The sequence below is a fragment of the Neoarius graeffei genome, chromosome 9, assembly GCF_027579695.1.
Source record: "Neoarius graeffei isolate fNeoGra1 chromosome 9, fNeoGra1.pri, whole genome shotgun sequence".
NCBI classification, from domain to species: Eukaryota; Metazoa; Chordata; class Actinopteri; order Siluriformes; family Ariidae; genus Neoarius; species Neoarius graeffei.
Window position 1 is genome coordinate 57,825,084 of NC_083577.1, and position 21,033 is coordinate 57,846,116.

The 21,033-nt window shown below is 37.6% G+C and overlaps 1 protein-coding gene across 1 annotated transcript; it reads left to right on the top strand.

The window, feature by feature from the left end:
• The first annotated feature begins 1,580 nt into the window (after positions 1–1,580).
• On the top strand, positions 1,581–20,679 carry chmp2ba (charged multivesicular body protein 2Ba). Its single transcript, XM_060928778.1, has 6 exons — positions 1,581–1,712; positions 8,805–8,896; positions 11,783–11,977; positions 16,830–16,932; positions 18,669–18,775; positions 19,154–20,679. The coding sequence occupies exons 1-6, from the start codon at positions 1,679–1,681 to the stop codon at positions 19,265–19,267; spliced, it is 645 nt and encodes a 214-aa protein (XP_060784761.1). The 5' UTR covers positions 1,581–1,678; the 3' UTR covers positions 19,268–20,679.
• Positions 20,680–21,033: the final 354 nt, after the last annotated feature.

Consider the following 21,033-nt stretch of genomic DNA (forward strand, 5'->3'; position numbering starts at 1 on the left):
GTTGGACTTTCCTCTTCCCTATATCTACCCCTGGAGTCACGCAGTTTCTATATTATGAACAATAAAAACTTAATCTTTCACAAACGGGTCTTTCATAACTGCTGACAAATAAAAAAAAAAAATCTTCACTCTTGCTGGTATTCACATGCTGCTTTAAACACACGTTAGTGTCGCTGTTATTATTACTGACCAGCGCCTGTGAACAAGTGGAGCTGCTCGCCAGGGGATCATTTAAACAGGTGCAATACAGCTCAGCTCCTGTAAAACCTTACCATGTCCATGCTAATTATCTGGGCAACATTCTCTCACAGCAGGCAAGTTGGCATTTCTTATGTCAAACAAGTTGTGAATTTGTTGTAACATTAAAACAGGATATGACTTCCTCTGGTCTCTGTGCTGCCCGGAGCTCATCCTCATGGTGTCCACTGAACAAAACTTTCAGAAGATGGTTGTAGCAGAATCACGTGAACAATTCCTGGGATAACAATGCTTTTTTCATTGGTTGTTGCGTTATCGACCCAGATACAATAGTGCTTCTGATTGGCTATTGTGTAACCCCGCCCTTTTCCTTTTTTTGATTGGCTGGTAAGTGGCAGGCTCGACTCATGGGAGACGCGCTTGTTTCCTGCCGTTTCCATAGCGATAGCGGCGCGCCAGAGAAATTTATATTATAATTTTTTTTTTCAGCGTGAGAAATACAATGTGTGGCGGGAGTGCGGGACAAAAGACCGAAAAGCGTGACTGCCACGCTCAATGCGTGAGACTTGAGAGCCCTGCAGCACCCTATTAGCACCCAAATGACTCCAAACGTGTGATTTGTTTGTGCTTTGTTTATGCACACAAAACATACATATTTATGATGCACAAACAAAATGAAATACTTTTATTCACATTCACTTATCATACGGGGTGACTACTACATGGATGGGAAGGGACACGGTTGGAAAAAAAGGATGTAGTTTTGCGAGATCTTGCAAAAGTACATCTTTCTTTCTTTCTTTCTTTCTTTCTTTCTTTCTTTCTTTCTTTCTTTCTTTCAACCGTGTCCCTTTCGGGGATCCATTAATAAATAATTGTTAGGTGTTATACATAAATAATTAATAATTGACTAATTATTAATAGCAACAATTATTAATTTACAACATTTCTATGACATACTTAACAGAATTATTCATTTCAACAATTATTAATTCATAAACAAATAAATGTTGGATTTCAATACCAGGTGATGAAGTCACCAGGAATTCACCACGCACATCCTTATAAATTTATGTACATTTATAGGCCTATGACAAATGTTTAAAAAAATGTAACATTAAAAAACAAAAAACAAAACAAAAAAGCCTAATTTCCACCTGCAGCTGCAGCTTCAACTAATCCCAATAAAGCATGAAAACAGCGAATCTGGCAACGCCGTGTATAACAGAGTCCCGCCCCCTCAGTCAACGGTCTACAGCGCCTTCTAGAGGGCTTGACAGGAAGCGCGGGTGAGCTCCGCTGTGACGTCAGAGGCGCGCTGATTCAGTACCGTCATGTGTAGGGAAAGTCAGCTCGCTTTTAGAGATAACAAACAAGGAAATCAGGACTTTTAGCTACCGGCAGACAGCTGGACAGAGATCCTACACTACATTCAATCTTAGTCATAGTTTAGTTAGTTTTAAACATCCATCGAGCCATCATGGCGTCTCTGTTTAAAAAGAAGACTGTCGACGGTAAGTTACTTTGTTAACTGTTGCTGATTAATTCATATATATTTTTTTTTTTGCACCGACCTGGTGTCTCACGGTTTCTCCATTCAAACCTACTCCATGTGTTAACTTAGCTATTCACGCTCTACCTGGGGAACACCAGCAGCTTTAAGTAAGAATCAGGATGATTTTAATTTTGTGATACCTCTCTGTGAAACACCAATATGGGGAGAATTATGTTAGCTATAATAATAGTAATAATAATAATAATCCCAGATTATAACCACATAATGTGTCTTGTAAATTAATAATTTCACTTTATTATAATGTACTTAATGTATGTGGAAAGATTACTTATTTTCCTCTAAGGAGACCAATGTTAACTACATAATAATAATAATAATAATAATAATAATAATAATAATAAACAACTCATAACATAATTATTTTTTAACTTAGAAGTTTAGAAATATATTCTGTGTTACTCAGTAGGCTATATTTAGCAGTAACAATATGTCAGTGGTTCAGAATTTGAATAACTCACCTGCCCAGTAATGTCTCACTCAGTCTGCGTATATAATGTACAATACTGTACTTGACCAAGGTAACAGGTACAGCACTGTATTTGAGAATAATTCAAGGTACCTGGTTTAGTCAGAGGGATCCTGCTCTTAATGCTGGTGGAGCTTAGTTCATGGCTACATTATTCAAAGCTTTTATAGCCTGTCTCTTTCTTTTCCTCACAGTTTTATTAACCAATTTCTTTTCAGTGAATGGTATTAGACTGCTAAAGTTGACTGTATTGATATAATCTATTTTCTTTTATAATGGAGATATCTGCAGTTGTTTTTTTTTTTTTTCTGAAATGCCTGCTAGAAAACACTCTTCACTGTATTGCAACTATTCTGGCTCCCATTCAAATAGCTTTCAACTAATTATTCATAATTAATTTCTGTCATTAAAATGTCTCCAAAAGTGTAAATATACATAGCTTCCAGGCTTTACAGTTTTCCCATTTATTGTACATTTCCTTGTTGTGTCTGTACAAACCCAATGCAGATATATTTGAATTGAATAACTCACCTGACCAACAACATCCCACTACATCTGTGTACATACAAGTAATATAATGTAGTGCATTAGACTGAGGTGAAGCATACAGTATTCAAATATAATTCAGGGTACCCGTATTAATAAGCCATTGAACGTTTTGACTCTGTTTAATGAGATATATCAAAAAGCAGTTTAGTCGGAGGGATCCTGCTCTTAATGCTTGATGGAGCCAGACTAAGTGCTTAGTTCATGGCTTCATTATTCAAGGGTTTTATAGTAATACCCTTTTTTCCTTACAGTGGTGTTAAATCAACTTCATATCAATTTATGGCACTAGACCGCTGAAGTAGACTGCATTTGTATGTTTCATTTTCCTTATCCTGCAAACATCTACAATGTTATGCCAAAAAATGTCTACTAGAAATGTTCTTCTGGTTTCTATTCAAATAGCTTTCATCTAATCATTATAATTGATTCTTCTTATTATTATAATGTCTCCAAAAGTGTATATGAATATAAAAATCTTCCAGACTTTACAGTTTAGCAAGTTATCACACTTTTCCTGAATGTTTGTTGTATCTGTGCTTAATCATAGCAGATATAAAGCCCTACCTACACGTCACCATATTTCATGTAATGTAAACCTTTAATAAAATAATTTATGAGTAATGTTTTGACACGTTTAACAGATCACTGTTTTAAGTAAAACATACATTAATGTATTAATGAAATACATAAACACATGAAATAATTATTGATACTTACATGTTGGATGATGTCCTCTGATATTGCTCTTCCATGGTGTATTTCTCAGGTCCAAGTGCCAGTTTTAATCAGTAGTATTGCCATGCTATCATAGTGTTAGTGCAGCGCCTGCGTGCCAAACTGTCCTCTACCTTGATTCGAGATGGCACAACTGGTTTGTCTCCTAGACTTGCGTGGACGACATCCCACCCTCTAATACGTTTCGATATACGTCATCTTTTGCGTAGCTTATTAAAGTCGTTAACAGTTACTTTGCCAATTTTGGGTGAAAAATTAGCAAGAAACATTTGGAAAAGTTGTGTTATTTTATTTATCCATTAAAAATAAGAATATTATGAGTGTATTTTATGTTTTATTGGATTGGTTTTATTGAATGTTTAGAATGTTTTTCTGTTTTTTTAAAAGAAAGGTTTTCACTTTCATTTTGGATTATTATTATTATTATTATTATTATTATTATTATTAATAAAACATTTTAATGTGTTCAATTATTTTTTTTGTTTTGCGTTATTTTGTTTTGTGATTTTTAAATTTCTTTCCCATCTGCTCGGTGGAAGAACTTAGATTATGATATCATTCATGAGACGTGTGTGTGTTGGATGGTAATATCCCTGTGGGCAGTGAGCTCCTTTTTCTGGTCCCTGACGTATGTGAGCATGGATGTTTGTTAAACAGTGGATGGAGGTTTAACTTTTACATTATAAAAATGTATGAAATAAAAATAGCTGGTTTGCCTCCAGACAAACCCACCACATGTTTGATTCATGTCTCCCTTTTCCCCTGTCTCATATAAACGCTTGAGTGTTTTGCTCAAGGGAATAGTCTGATTTAGCAATCACTTTTTTTGTTCATGTACGCTGTCTTATGGGATAAATGGGCTTCTTTTTAAAACAGGCTATGCAGTTTTTTGTTTTAAATTTATGTACCCATGTGTTGCTGCAATTAGCTTCTAATCAGTCTGTATGATATTTTATTTTATATTAAAATAATGTTGTGGGCGGCACGGTGGTGTAGTGGTTAGCGCTGTTGCCTCACAGCAAGAAGGTCTGGGTTCGAGCCCCGTGGCCGGCGAGGGCCTTTCTGTGTGGAGTTTGCATGTTCTCCCCGTGTCCGTGTGGGTTTCCTCCGGGTGCTCCGGTTTCCCCCACAGTCCAAAGACATGCAGGTTAGGTTAACTGGTGACTCTAAATTGACCGTAGATGTGAATGTGAGTGTGAATGGTTGTCTGTGTCTCTGTGTCAGCCCTGTGATGACATGGCGACTTGTCCAGGGTGTACCCCGCCTTTCGCCCGTAGTCAGCTGGGATAGGCTCCAGCTTGCCTGCGACCCTGTAGAACAGGATAAAGCGGCTAGAGATAATGAGATGAGATGAGATAATGTCGTACACATGTTGGTGTTCTACAGATGACTGATTCTCCTTTTGGAGACTGTGATACTGCAGTTTTTCTGCACTTACAACCCCGATTCCAAAAAAGTTGGGACAAAGTACAAATTGTAAATAAAAATGGAATGCAATAATGTGGAAGTTTCAAAATTGCATATTTTATTCAGAATAGAACATAGATGACATATCAAATGTTTAAACTGAGAAAATGTATCATTTAAAGAGAAAAATTAGGTGATTTTAAATTTCATGACAACAACACATCTCAAAAAAGTTGGGACAAGGCCATGTTTACCACTGTGAGACATCCCCTTTTCTCTTTACAACAGTCTGTAAACGTCTGGGGACTGAGGAGACAAATTGCTCAAGTTTAGGGATAGGAATGTTAACCCATTCTTGTCTAATGTAGGATTCTAGTTGCTCAACTGTCTTAGGTCTTTTTTGTCGTATCTTCTGTTTTATGATGCGCCAAATGTTTTTTATGGGTGAAAGATCTGGACTGCAGGCTGGCCAGTTCAGTACCCGGACCCTTCTACGCAGCCATGATGCTGTAATTGATGCAGTATGTGGTTTGGCATTGTCATGTTGGAAAACGCAAGGTCTTCCCTGAAAAAGACGTCGTCTGGATGGGAGCATATGTTGCTCTAGAACCTGGATATACCTTTCAGCATTGATGGTGTCTTTCCAGATGTGTAAGCTGCCCATGCCACACGCACTAGTGCAACCCCATACCATCAGAGATGCAGGCTTCTGAACTGAGCGCTGATAACAACTTGGGTCGTCCTTCTCCTCTTTAGTCCGAATGACACGGCGTCCCTGATTTCCATAAAGAACTTCAAATTTTGATTCGTCTGACCACAGAACAGTTTTCCACTTTGCCACAGTCCATTTTAAATGAGCCTTGGCCCAGAGAAGACATCTGCGCTTCTGGATCATGTTTAGATACGGCTTCTTCTTTGAACTATAGAGTTTTAGCTGGCAATGGCGGATGGCACGGTGAATTGTGTTCACAGATAATGTTCTCTGGAAATATTCCTGAGCCCATTTTGTGATTTCCAATACAGAAGCATGCCTGTATGTGATGCAGTGCCGTCTAAGGGCCCAAAGATCACGGGCACCCAGTATGGTTTTCCGGCCTTGACCCTTATGCACAGAGATTCTTCCAGATTCTCTGAATCTTTTGATGATGTTATGCACTGTAGATGATGATATGTTCAAACTCTTTGCAATTTTACACTGTGGAACTCCTTTCTGATATTGCTCCACTATTTGTCGGGGCAGAATTAGGGGGATCGGTGATCCTCTTCCCATCTTTACTTCTGAGAGCCGCTGCCACTCCAAGATGCTCTTTTTATACCCAGTCATGTTAATGACCTATTGCCAATTGACCTAATGAGTTGCAATTTGGTCCTCCAGCTGTTCCTTTTTTGTACCTTTAACTTTTCCAGCCTCTTATTGCCCCTGTCCCAACTTTTTTGAGATGTGTTGCTGTCATGAAATTTCAAATGAGCCAATATTTGGCATGAAATTTCAGAATGTCTCACTTTCGACATTTGATATGTTGTCTATGTTCTATTGTGAATACAATATCAGTTTTTGAGATTTGTAAATTATTGCATTCCGTTTTTATTTACAATTTGTACTTTGTCCCAACTTTTTTGGAATCGGGGTTGTAGAACCCAGTATAAAGTTGCCTCACCAGTATGAATTGTGGTCACCATTCAAATTAGTAATCCCATGTGTTTTAGAGGTGAGAAGTTCTTCCAGTTAAAGATGTGGTTAAAAAGGTAAAATCTTTTGGAAAAAATGTCTCTTGGGAGGATGCTCTGATTTTCGACTTGCCCTGTTATAGCATTAATGAAAACCGTATGCTGGTTTATATGGCTTTAGTTCCTATTTAAACAAACAAACAAACAAACAAACAAACAAACCCAGACCTAATGTTACATGCTCCAGAAGACTTTGGAATTCTCAGATCTGTTGCCATCTGTTGAATCATGTGTGTTTATTTAGCCAAGTAAAGACAAAGTTCACCTTTTGAAAATAATTTAGTAATGGTTTGAAACACCCAATAGTCTCTGGTAAGGAAGTTGGTACTCAATAAAAAGCAAATCTGAATATGAGCTGTGATCTGAATACGAGTGTCATGGTGTGAAGTCCCTGTAAAAATGTGGATACAGTAACGGAAAGTCCATGCCTCAGTGGGACTGAAGCAATACAGTAATAATGTTGCTTTCCCATGTGATCACAATTAATTAACTTATTTTATATGAGAATGTTGAGGATGGAGCTGCCAGGCAAATGAAAACGAGGAAGGCCAAAGAGGAGATACATGGATGTAGTGAGAGGGGACATGAAAGTGGCAGGTGTGGTAGAGAAGGATGCGGAAGACAGGGAACAATGGAGACGAAAGATCCGCTGTGGCGACCCCTAATCGGGAGCAGCCAAAAGAAGAAGAAGATTTTATATCAGCTTGAAGCATTGAACACTTGGGGACAGTGATCCTTTGAGCGTGGGGGACCAATCTCCGTTTCTAGTTCCAATTTACGTTTTGTCTATAGATAAAATGGTATATCAGTTAACTGTAAATGAGGAAAAATACTGAATTAATTTCAGTGTGTTCTTGTGGTATGGCCACCAATAAGATGTATTTTAATCTGATGAATGATTGAAAAAAATCAAAGCTTTGCATCTTTAAGAGGTTCACTTTCATTCCCTAATGCACTTAACAGCACTCAACTATGTATATTTATATACAGGGTTAGTCAAAATTATGTTAACACTAATAGATTATTTGTCTCCTGAATGTGTGGTGCACTGTGATCGCTGCTGGCGTAATTGGGCCCGACTTTTTTGACACCCCAACAGTGATGTCAGACGTCTATTTACAGGTGGTGCAACAGTACGCCAATGATGAACTTCCACTACAGATTCGATTGGCAGGGTATTTCCAACAGAATGGCACACCGCCGCATTTTGGCCGTACTGTTCATGCTTATCTCGACCACACCAGGTCAATGGATAGGTCATGGTGGACCATTGCCGTGGCCTCCACACTCCACTGAATTGACGCCCTGTGATTTCTGGTCATGGGGTATGGTGAAAGAGCATGTGTATAACAGGAAATTTCGTGATATCACTGACCTCAAGGACAGAATAAGGACTGTGGTATCATCTATTCCCCGTGAAATGTGTGTCCAGGCTTTAAATGGTACTGTTGCTTGCTGGTTTTTGTGTCTTGAACACGATGGTGAACAGGTTGAGACCGTCCTGTAAATCATCTTGCACATATGATGTATGTTTTGTGAATAAATGGTTTCTACCATTTAAGTGTAACATAATTTTGACATATATATATAATCATCTCATCTCGTCATCTCTAGCCACTTTATCCTGTTCTACAGGGTCGCAGGCAAGCTGGAGCCTATCCCAGCTGACTACGGGCAAAAGGCGGGGTACACCCTGGACAAGTCGCCAGGTCATCACAGGGCCGACACATAGACACAGACAACCATTCACACTCATGGTCAATTTAGAGTCACCAGTTAACCTAACCTGCATGTCTTTGGACTGTGGGGGAAACCGGAGCACCTGGAGGAAACCCATGCGGACAACATGCAAACTCCGCACAGAAAGGCCCTCGCCAGCCATGGGGCTTGAACCTGGACCTTCCCACAGACATATATATACAGTATATACTGTGTATATACACACACACAACTTAAAAGCAGCTTTACTACGATGCTTTCTGAGCAGGAATCTGCTGTCAGTTTGGACTTGGCTTAGTGGCTTACATAGTGGTCCACACATACATTAGAGCTCAAACACAAGCTCAGAGTTTCAGCTCAATGGACTGTAACTGGATTTTCAAGGCAGCTTTATTGCATGTTCCTTGTTACACTCTTCTGCCACAGATATCATCAAAGAGCAGACTAAAGAGCTGAGAGGCACCCAGAGACAAATCAGCAGAGACCGTGCTGCTTTGGAGAAACAGGAGAAGCAAATGGTAAGTGGAACAGAAAAATGGCTTGTACACATGCACAAAAATTATTTCCTAAGTTTTCACTTGAACTGGACAGAGCACTTTTATTAATTTCAGTAAAGTGTGGCCAGTTCTGTTTATAACTTATTGCACCAAGCCTAAAATTCTGTGTTTTGGTTTCAGAAACAAGTAAATTAGATGTTCTTATTGGCACTAATGGGAGAGATGTTCTTGCTAAAACACCTGAAGGCTGAGGAGAAAGAGAGTGCTCTTGGAGACTGCATTATAACCTCTGAATAATGTATCTCCCCTCAATTTTACCATGTTTAAATCATTAAATGAGGAAACGGCACTAGCTTTTTAGTACACATATAAATATAAATGCCTCCCAAGAGGTTATTATTCATTTTTATCATTGAATCTTATCATTCATTTTTATTCTAATTAAGAAAGTCTGTTGTAAGACTTGGAAAGTTGGTCTTGTTTTTGCAGGATTGTAGCACAGGAAGCATTTTGCAATTAGAAGACTTTTTGGTAAGGCACCTCTATGCCTTGACAGGCTATTAAATAATAACATCTTGGTATTTGGCAGATCGATGCAAAGTGTGCATTGCAGTGCAGCCTACTTTACCGTAGCTTATGATTGTGAGTCTACTGTCAGACTGTAGACTTGGAGGCTGTACAGCTTTAGTCATCAGTCTGTCGCTTTTGCTCCAGCTCTCAGACTCTAAGCACTGTCTAGTGGCTGACACAGCAATAAAACATCCCTAATAAATTGTATTCCACTGCTCCCATTTCACTCCACCAAACAATATTAATAATCACCATGACAGGATTAGGTTCTCATCATCAGTGAGTTTCAACAGTAAAATTTCCCCTTTTCAATCAGGAAGAGTGACAGCAAACTAGTGAATCATCTGTCATGATGTATACATATGGCACAGTTTTTAAGGGCACATTTTTTATGCTGAAGTATGAGGATGCAATGCATGTGTTCATCAACGCTGCATTCAGACTGTTATTTTGTGAAGGAGATTGAGAGACGGCAAGCACCTGTTTCAGTGTACATGAAGCCAGTGCGAGTTTCAGCGCTTCAGAAGCACTACAAATTGAATATTTGACCAAACTCACATTTGCCAAAAATTATATCTTATACCTCATGCTATAAAACAACATTTCAAAAAATGGTAGAACAGGATAAAGCGGCTAGAGATAATGAGATGAGATGAGACGATAGACTTGCTCATTGGTATTAATTAATTCTTTATTAATTATTAACTAACGGTGGTGTAGTGGTTAGCACTGTCACCTCATAGCGAGAAGGTTCTGGGTTTGAGCCCAGTGGCTGATGGGGGCCTTTCTGTGTGGAGTTTGCATGTTCTCCCCGTGTCTGTGTGGGTTTCCTCCGGGTGCTCCGGTTTCCCCCACAGTCCAAAGACATGCAGGTTAGGCTAATTGGTGGCTCTAAATTGACCGTAGGTGTGAATGTGAGTGTGAATGGTTGTTTGTCTCTATGTGTCAGCCCTGTGATGATCTGGTCCAGGGTGTACCCCACCTCTCACCCATAGTCAGCTGGGATGGGCTCCAGCTTGCCTGTGACCCTGCACAGGATAAGCAGTTGTGAGCGGTGTTCTGATTTGTTTAAGTCTCCAAAGGTCTTTGTCTAATTTTGTTGTTCAGTGATAATGACCAGAACATTCCTCAATCAGGGATGTCCAAGTAATGCAAAGAAAAAAAGAGTAGGGTTTAATGACTGTCCATAAATCTGCAGTACTGTGCAAAAGTCTTAGGCATTCTATTTTTTAGTACAATTGTTGTTTATAGATGTTTATTTTTATGATGTCATATATTTCCGAGCATTACTTCTCCAACAAAAAATAAAATGTTACAGAAAAATATTTGTATGTCAGTAGAGAAGGCAACATATTACATAACTGATCACTTTTCAAACAAACAAACAAAAAAAGGCTACTGGGTTTTGCATACAAAAAAGATGCAAATATGGCAGTCAGAAGTCTCCCCAGTAACTGTGCTAGTTTCTTCAAGATGCTCAGTAAAACTTGCCAGCTAATTTACTTATACAATTGCACCAAGTATACCTGAGACCACTAATTAAAGCGCTATTAATTAAAAAAAAGCAAAGGGTTGTCATACCAAATATTGACTTTGTTTAGTTTACTACTGTTTACTGGTCTTCATGGTATTTTTCCTATGAAAATTTGAATTCTTATAAAATTTTAATTTCATTATTTTTGGAGGCATCTTTGCATTGCATTACATGCCTAAGGCTTTTGCACAGTACTGTATATTCAACTGTTTCTTTTCTTTTTTTTTAAAGAACAGATGGCATATAGCACATATTTAAAACTGAATAGAGAACAAGTTATCTTATTTCTTTCATTGCTATTTTTAACCCCAACACTAGCAGCACCGTTGGACTATTCACTTTGGTGGAGATCTGTCATATACTTTTCATAAGCAGATGCTTTATGAGCAATTTTGTTCAATTACTAATGAACCCGTGAGTGTATTCTGAGGTTGACACAAAAACATAGCTAATTGTGAGCTGCTAATATGCAGCCTTTCAGTAAACTGAGACTGTGGCGGTGTTGCAGGGCAGAGTTTGTGTATACCTTCACTCTGCAATACAGCGTTTGTTTAATGCATAAAGTCCCTGGAGCCCTAATATGCTGCTCGTAATAACTTTCTAACATATGCTTACTTGAAAATATAAAGCAGTCATCAGCTTCAGCTTCTACAGCTTACTTTGTTACAGATCCACATCACCATTGAGCATAACTCTTGTTATGAAAACCATAGATGGTATTGCTTTAAAGAGGCATTTCAGATAGTCATATCTGGTAGGAAGTTATATTTAATTTAAATTATACATGTATTTGCCCGGAACAGGAAATGGAAATTAAGAAAATGGCCAAGGCTGGAAACAGAGATGCCTGCAAGATCCTGGCTAAGCAGCTGGTCCAGCTGAGGAAGCAAAAGAACCGAACCTATGCTGTGAGCTCTAAAGTGACCTCAATGTCCACACAGACCAAGGTCATGAACTCTCAAATGAAAATGGCTGGAGCTATGTCTAACACAGCCAAGGTAAGGCTGTTACCTTTTGGTGCCCCTAGATATCCCTAAGTTTAGGAATGATCCCATTAATTTTATGTGATCAGTGTTGGTGGGATGCCCATAAACAGTAGATACTGAGCTTGAAAAGAGTTCATAAGCAGGTGTGATTAGCATTAGTCTCTGGAGAAGTTGAAGCAGCAGGCAAGCAAACAAATCTTCCCTGATACAGAGCTAGTAACAGACAAAACAAAATCAAGTATATCCTAAACCTATTGGAAGGAACATACAGTGGATATAAAAAGTGTACACACCCTGTTAAAATGATAGGTTTATCTGATGTTAAAAAAAACGAGACCACAATACATAATTTAAAACTTTTCACACCTTTAATGTGACCTATAACCTGTACAATTCAATTGAAAAACAAATAATCTGTTAGGGGGAAAAACATAAAAAAACAAGTGTTGCCAGGCAAAACAAACCTCGCCCGGTAGCACTTATGATGAATATGAAAGAAGCTATCGCAAAAAAAAATAGGTACCCTACCCTATGGGTACATGTAGCTACTGCTTTTTTTTCTTTTTTGTTTTCTGATACCATGTCCATACAGTAAATATATATATATATATATATATATATATATATATATATATATATATATATATATATATATATACACACTGTAAAAAAAGAATAGTTGAGAATACTTGAAATTTCAAGGCAACAGTCTGCATTAAGAATTTTATGTTTTGCCAATGATGTGCCCATGAAAATCCAAACTATGATAAAACTGTTATCTTTATTAAGAATTCTTAATTAAGTCAATTTTCAATTCCTCATTCTGCCAACATAGATTTCTCTTTTTGCTGAACAGTGGCATTCACAGTAGTACAAAAAGGCAATTGAGGTTATCAGACTTTTTTTGGGAGTTTTTTTCACCTTTATTTGGATAGGACAGTGTAGAGACAGGAAATGAGCAGGACAGGGAGGGATCGGGAAATGACCTTGGGTCGGAATCGAACCTGGGTCCCCGGATTTATGGTATGGCGCCTTATCCACCTGAGCCACGACGCCATACCCACGATATGGGTTTTAAAAATTTTTGTAATTGTGTAGAACAATGAAAAAAGGCATGTATAGTTTAATGATAAATTGTGATAACCTCAAGGGCGTCGTGGCTCAGGTGGATAAGGCGCCATACCATAAATCCGGGGACCCGGGTTCGGTTCCGACCCGAGGTCATTTCCTGATCCCTCCCCGTCTCTCCTGCTCATTTCCTGTCTCTACGCTGTCCTATCCAAATAGGGGTGAAAAAAGCCCCAAAAAAATCTAAAAAAAAAAATTGTGATAACCTCAATTGCCTTTTTGCACTACTGTGAATGCCACTGTTCAGCAAAAAGAGAAATCTATGTTGGCAGAATGAGGATTTGAAAATTGACTTAATTAAGAATTCTTAATAAAGATAACAGTTTTATCATAGTTTGGATTATCATGGGCACATCATTGGCAAAACATAAAATTCTTAATGCAGACGGTTGCCTTGAAATTTCAAGTATTCTCAACTATTTTTTTTTACAGTATATATATATATATATATATATATATATATATATATATATATATATATGTGTATATGTGTGTATATGTGTATGTTTACTCTGAGGGAGTAGCCACAAAAATGAAACATAATCCAAAAATGAACAATTTAAAAATCACAGAAGTAAAATATATCAAGTGCCTGTACTTTATATTATTCTACTCTTACCTCTTACAGTTTTTGAAACTGAAACCTCCGAACCAAGGCTGATATACACACACTGTCGCCATGACCAAATCTCTTATTTCCCAGAAATGGCCTGGCGCTAGAGCACAGTGGAATGTACCCTCCCTCTGTAATAAGCATAAGCATGTCTGAAAGCGATTTCTTTAGTCTAGTCCATTTATTCCAAATGGTGAACCGAATTGTATACACTCACCAGCCATTTTAATTGGGGTACGTGCATGTGCAGTGTGTGATCATTAGACTTACATTCTTACAGCATGATGATGTAGTGGCTAGCACCTCTATATGAGGCAGTAGACACAACAAAAACGATTTTGACCTTTTTGGTGACCTTGACCGGATGACCCTCAAAATGTTGGAGGTTCTATTTGAGACCAATGCCTATCTATCCTGAAAGTTTCATGAAGATTGATCCAGCCGTTTTCCCATAATATCGTTTACAAAGAAACAAAGAAACCCAACCAAAAACAATACCTCAGCCCACTTACTCCGTAGCGGGTGAGGTAAAAAAAAACTTACAGTAAGCTGGTTGCATAAGTGTGCACACCCTTAAACTAATACTTTATTGAAGCACCTTTTGATTTAAATACAGCATTCAGTCTTTTTGGGTTCACACCTGCCATCAGTTAAAATGAGTCTGATTGACCCCAAATAAAGTTCAGACATTTACTCAGTTGCATCCTCCAGCAAAAGCCATGGTTTTCAGAGAGCTTACAAAGCATCAAAGGGATCTCATTGTTGAAAGATATCAGTTAGATTAGGTATACCATGGAGCACAGTGAAGACAGTCATCAATAAGTGGAGAAGATATGGGACAACAGTGACATTACCGAGAACTGGACGTCCCTCCAAAATTGATGAAAAGACAAGACGAAAACTGGTCAGGGAGGCTGCCAAGAGGCCTACAACAACACTGAAGGAGCTGCAGGAATTTCTGGCAAGTACTGGTTGTGTACTACATGTGACAGTAATCTCCTGTATTCTCCATATGTCTGGACTATGGGGTAGGGTCGCAAGACAGAAGCCTTTTCTTACAAAGAAAAACATCCAGGCCCGGCTAAATTTTGCAAAAAAAAAATACATCAGCTCTCCCAAAAGCATGTGGGAAAATGCGTTATGGTCTGATGAAACCAAGGTTGAACGTTTTGGCCACAATTACATAAGGTATGTTTGGCACAAAAACAACACTGTGCATCACCAAAAGAACACCATACCCACGGTGAAGCATGGTGGTGACAGCATCATGTTTTGGGGTTGTTTTTCTTCAGCTGGAACAGGGGCTTTAGTCACGGTTGAGGGAATTATGAATTGTTCTAAATATCAGTCAATTTTGGCCCAAAACCTTCAGGTGTCTGCTAGAAAGCTGAAGATGAAGAGGAATTTCATCTTTCAGCATGACAATGACCCAAAGCATACATCGAAATCAACAAAAGAATGGCTTTACCAGAAGAAAATTAAAGTTTTGGAATGGCCCAGCCAGAGCCCAGACTTAAATCCAATTGAAAATCTGTGCGGTGACCTGAAGAGGACTGATGAGATGCCCTCGCAATCTGACAGATTTGGAGCGCTTTTGCAAGGAAGAGTGGGCTAATATTGGCAAGTCTAGATGTGGCAGGCTGATAGACTCCTACCTAAAAAGACTGAATGCTGTAATTAAATCAAAAGGTGCTTCAACAAAGTATTAGTTTAAGGGTGTGCACACTTATGCAACGAGCTTATTGTATGTTTTTTATTTTTTATGTTTTTCCCCCAACAGATTTGTTTGTTTTTCAGTTGAATTGTACAGGTCATAGGTTAAAGATGGGAAAAGTTTTGAAATTATTAATTGTGGTCTTTTTTTTTTTTACATTAGAAAAACCTATCATTTTAAAAGGGTTGTGTACACTTTTTACATCCACTGTATAGTGCCAGCAGCTGTGGTAATTCAAGCTACATTAGTGTCTATTAAATTGCTGCAATGAAAAAGCTTGTAGTTTGGTCCTGGAAGTGAGCTGGCAGGCCACAATGAGGCAAACCAGTGCTCTCTGGATGCCTTGGACTGGATGACCAGTTTGAGCCCTTGAATATTAACTTTGGGAAAAAAAAGTCAATGTTCAAAGCAGGTTAATACTCACCTGAATACCTGAGGTAGGAATAACAGTATGGGACTCTGTCCTATATCATGGCTTACCAGAACAAGGGCCAGGGTTATGGGGGGTTTGTATTGTGCCATTAGAGAAGAAATCATAGACTGGTGCAAGAAAAGTGCATTTTATTTAGATGTCTAATACAATATCCGAAATTAAATCTGAAGTTAGAGCTTTAGGGAATGTTGGACAATTTTGTAAATTAGCCGATCATATTTCACAAATGATTGTCATTATTCACAAGGGAAATCACAGTATTGAAATAAGTATAGTAATGATAACGTAAAAGATTGGACTTATTATCATTCTTATTATGTAAATGGATTATGAAATTATCATGCCTAATGATGAAACCTAAGGCAAGTAGGTAATAAGATATATAATAGTTTATATTTCATAAAAACCTTTAGTTCTGAATAAAGCATAGTATTGCAAAGCTTTCGAAATGTAAATGATAGTTAATTGAATTTAGTAGGTGTTTTTCCTCTCTAATGTATAGTTTAACTAGGCCACACACACACACACACACACACACACACACACACTGTATCTTCTCTGTGTCATGAAGGAAGTTATTAATATTTACTTCCCTGACTGCTGATGTGTACTGGGAGTTGTAGTGTCAATGAAGGCTTTGTGGAAGAGCTGCTGTCAAAGATATGGTCTGTAATGAGGATGTGACAGATGATTTGTGTAAATAATTCTCTGTAATCGAATGGGGCTTTTCCTGTTTTGTCTGCAGTGTCATTCTGCTGAAACCCCATAGGGCCTCTAAAAAAAAGGCTGCTCTCAGCTCAACCTGTTTTATATATGCTGTACTTACGACAAAGATTTATGCTGAGCTACGTTCAAAATGTATTCATCCCTGCTGGATCCTGCCTGTGATTATAATGTGTTATCCCTGTGTGTCAAATAATACCTATCTATTTTTCTCTGAATCTGATTCATAGCATGAACTCTCTGTATCTTTCAGACTATGCAGACTGTCAATAAAAAAATGGATCCAAAGAAGACTTTGCAGACGATGCAGGACTTCCAGAAAGAAAACCTGAAAATGGGGATGACTGAAGATATGAGTGAGAATATATTTTTTAAATTATTATTTTGGTTGACCCTGTTTCACAGAGACATATTTTACACTGGAGAAACATAAATGAGACTTTGGAAGTTCAGATCAAAGTAGTACCAAAAAAAAAAAAAGTACACAAATATAAACTTTTAAAATTATTTTTGATAAATTAATATTTTTCTTTATTTACTTATTTATCATTTTCCATAATCTATTATTGTTTTATTTCTTTATATATTTGTTCTCATAATTATTGTTTTCTCCACTTGTATTCATTTTTATTCATTAATCTCCATATTTTTATTTCTGTATTTCCTTGCTTTTGTAATAACGAAGAGTCAGTCAGTGTTTCATTAATCACTGGATGCTTTGAACTAGTCAACTAATGGCTGCGCACAGACAACACGTCAACAGATGTAATACTACTAAAAATGCTAATGTATACTGTTTATTCTTTGTGTTTAGGCCAAGCTAACAGTTTTATGCAAACCTGACTAGCTATTTTAAGTACAAAATACTAAATAACTGATTTCAAGTGGAAATTATAAACAAAACCTTAGTTAAAACTTGATAAAAGGGTTGATGTTTGGGTTATAGTATGACAGAACAAGTTCGTTTGGCCAGTAATTCACAGTGATGAGCTTAAAGGAACAGTCCACCGTATTTCCATAATGAAATATGCTCTTACCTGAATTGAGACGAGCTGCTCCGTACCTATCCGAGCTTTGCGCAACCTCCCAGTTAGTCAGACGCAGTCCGACGCGCTGTCACTCCTGTTAGCAATGTAGCTAGGCTCAGCATGGCCAACGGTATTTTTTGGGGCTGTAGTTAGATGTGACCAAACTCTTCCGCGTTTTTCCTGTTTACATAGGTTTATATGACCAGTGATATGAAACAAGTTCAGTTACATAAATTGAAACGTAGCGATTTTCTATGCTATGGAAAGTCCGCACTATAATGACAGGCGTACTAACACTTTCTGCGCGCTTCGGCAGCGCATTGATATCTGAGCTCCGTATCAATGCACTGCCGAAGTGCGCAGAAGGTGTTAGTACACCTGTCATTATAGTGCGGACTTTCCATAGCATAGAAAATCGCTACGTTTCAATTTGTGTAACTGAACTTGTTTCATATCACTGGTCATATAAACCTATGTAAACAGGAAAAACGCGGAAGAGTTTGGTCACATCTAACTACAGCCCCAAAAAATACCGTTGGCCATGCTGAGCCTAGCTACATTGCTAACAGGAGTGACAGCGCGTCGGACTGCATCTGACTAACTGGGAGGTCGCACAAAGCTCGGATAGGTACGGAGCAGCTTGTCTCAATTCAGGTAAGAGCATATTTCATTATGGAAATACGGTGGACTGTTCCTTTAATGATCTGAAATGATGGATTCTGTGACACTAAAACTAAAAGTGACATAAATTTATCTTCTCCCAGCAGCACACATGAATCCTTTTTAGAGGAGTCTCTTCTCTGTGTTGATTTTACACCCCAGAATTATCATATAGATGAAATACAGAAATAAATAAAAAAGGAATAAAAATGCATAAAAGAACAAATAAATCCCAAAATACAATGACAAATAAATATGTTGATGCATAAGTAATTAATTACAATTTTAGCAATTTGTTTTGGAAAATTTTTGTTATTTATTAGTGATTTATTTATATAACAATAAGACAAATGTCATATATAGTGAACAATAAATTGCTAATAAGTTTTTTTTTTCATCCTCAGTCAATGACACACTGGATGAAATCTTTAGTGAGTCAGGTGATGAAGAGGAATCTCAGGACATTGTGAACCAGGTACTGGATGAAATTGGGATTGAAATTTCGGGAAAGGTAAGAGACTCATTTACTCTCTAGCTCAATTTCTAAGTAGTTTTCCATCTGTCTCATATGAATCATTTGGTGTTCTACATCGATTTTAGGTAGTTTAGACAGATGTGTGGCTTTTGGCTTTGCCTTTGGTTTGTTGCTTACCTCATTCCGTCAACTCAGACAGATGTATAATGCGCTCCCTTGGGCTGAAACATAATCTATATATTACCACCTTTCTTTCAGCTTTCTCTTTGTTAGTTCTTTTGAATTTTATGTGATACTTTGTTCTTGAAGTTTCTGTCTAATGTTACACATTAATCTGAAGGACTGACACAGACAAGCAGCTGTATGATTGTTGGTTGTTAAGCTGATGTGATTTTGCTGAATGGTGTTGTGCAGATGGTGAGAGCCCCCTCAGCTGGTAAAAGTCTCCCCAGCGCATCAAAGGGCAAAGCTGCTACTATTTCCGATGAGGACATCGAGAGGCAGCTGAAGGCCCTGGGAATGGATTGAACTTCTTTACACTGTACACCTGTGCTCTCAGAGCCAAAGCAAAGGGCTTTATACTAAAGCACATACACACACACACAGGACTTTACTGGCTGTGGATACAGAGGGCCACAGGGCTAGCTACTAAATCAATGAAGTAAAAAAGTAATAATCATGCCGTTTATAGGATTTGCTGTACATATCTAAAGAACGCACGTGGTGTTGGGGGTGAATAAAGGAATGATCTTGTGATGGATGTCTCAGAATGAGGAGCACATTGTCTTTTATAAAACAAAAAGTAATTTCTCTTTTAACATAATGAATGACCAACCTTCTCTAAATCAGTTGCGGCCCTAAAATTTAAGGCTTTAATCCAATGACCTAGCCGCATCACATCATTCTTTAATATGATACAAAATGGAGTTATTATATCACATTAGGTGAAAGACCACACCTGAAGCTTCATCTTCATATTAGTTAATTTCCTATAAATCCTCATATATTTCTCCACTACCCAAGTTCACAGAGTTCTCCTTTTTTTTTTTTTACAGTTCTTCAATCCCTCCTCGTCATTTTGCTGAGAGCATGGTTTGCACTCTGAAAGTATGGTGTTATATGTTTTAATGTAAATAATATGAACTTTCTGGTAAAGTGTTTATACATGTGCTGTTTTGTACTTTTGCAGACACGAGACGCTCATTTTCCAGTTCGTTTTTTCCCCCCGTAGGTTCTCTACCATGAATGGTGAAAGTAAGTTTAAGCTAAGGCTTTGTTCTCACAATGAAATGAATGGCTTTGAGATGCATTTGGTAAGCATTTGTCTTATTCACTGAAAAATCTTGCATAAAGATTTGTTGAATGGTATCATGATGAAATGGTCTTTATTACTGAATTAATTTTGAAAGCAAGTGATACATAGTCATAATTAACATAATATATACCGTCATTTAGATATGACTGCTCTCGGATATACAAGTGATCCTGTCAGCAGTCGTAACTCAATTAGCTCTATAGGTCTTTAATTGGATGCAGACACACAGGTGTTGAAGAAACACAAAACTGTAGTGTCAGCTTCAGTTAATTATGTGGTCTTGTATTTATTGAAGACAGTGTTTCAGGCGTCATTATCACAGCTTAGTCCACATGTGCAGGCTAATTATGCTAAAGGTCTGTAACTGACCTGAGAATTCCCCTGTCACGGTCGAATTAAAGCCGTGTCTACAGATAAGAGAAAGAAGCTGTGAAAATTGCCAAGAAGGAAGTCAGTGCTACTATTGTGGTTTTCATGTTAATGAGTCAATACATCATTAGCTGAAAGACATTTACAAGACAAATCATACTCTGTCTACTCAGTTGTACAACTTGAATTGTAAAGTATGCAAATGTCATTAAACTCTGGTGCAGTTTTAGTGCCATTTAGAAAAGCAATACATCTATCCACCTTTCTCTTTTTAACATTATGATCATCAGTATGTTTTAATGTAATGGTTAGTTTATTTATTTTTTCATCTAACTTATATTAAATGTATGTGAATAAAATTTTATGGATTCATTGGTTTTGTAATGAATAAAAAATATAACACCTTATGGTGTGTTCTGTGTTTCCTACAAAGTTACAAATACATTTGAAAATGGAGGGTTTGGTATAGGTTTTTTTTTTTTTAAATATTTTTTGTTTGTTTGTTTGTTTGTTTATTTGCTCTTGAGAAATTGCAATGCATAAATGTACAAGTTGTTATAGAGCCCTTTTTAATTGCATTAAATTATAGTTAATTGTTCATAATGATAAG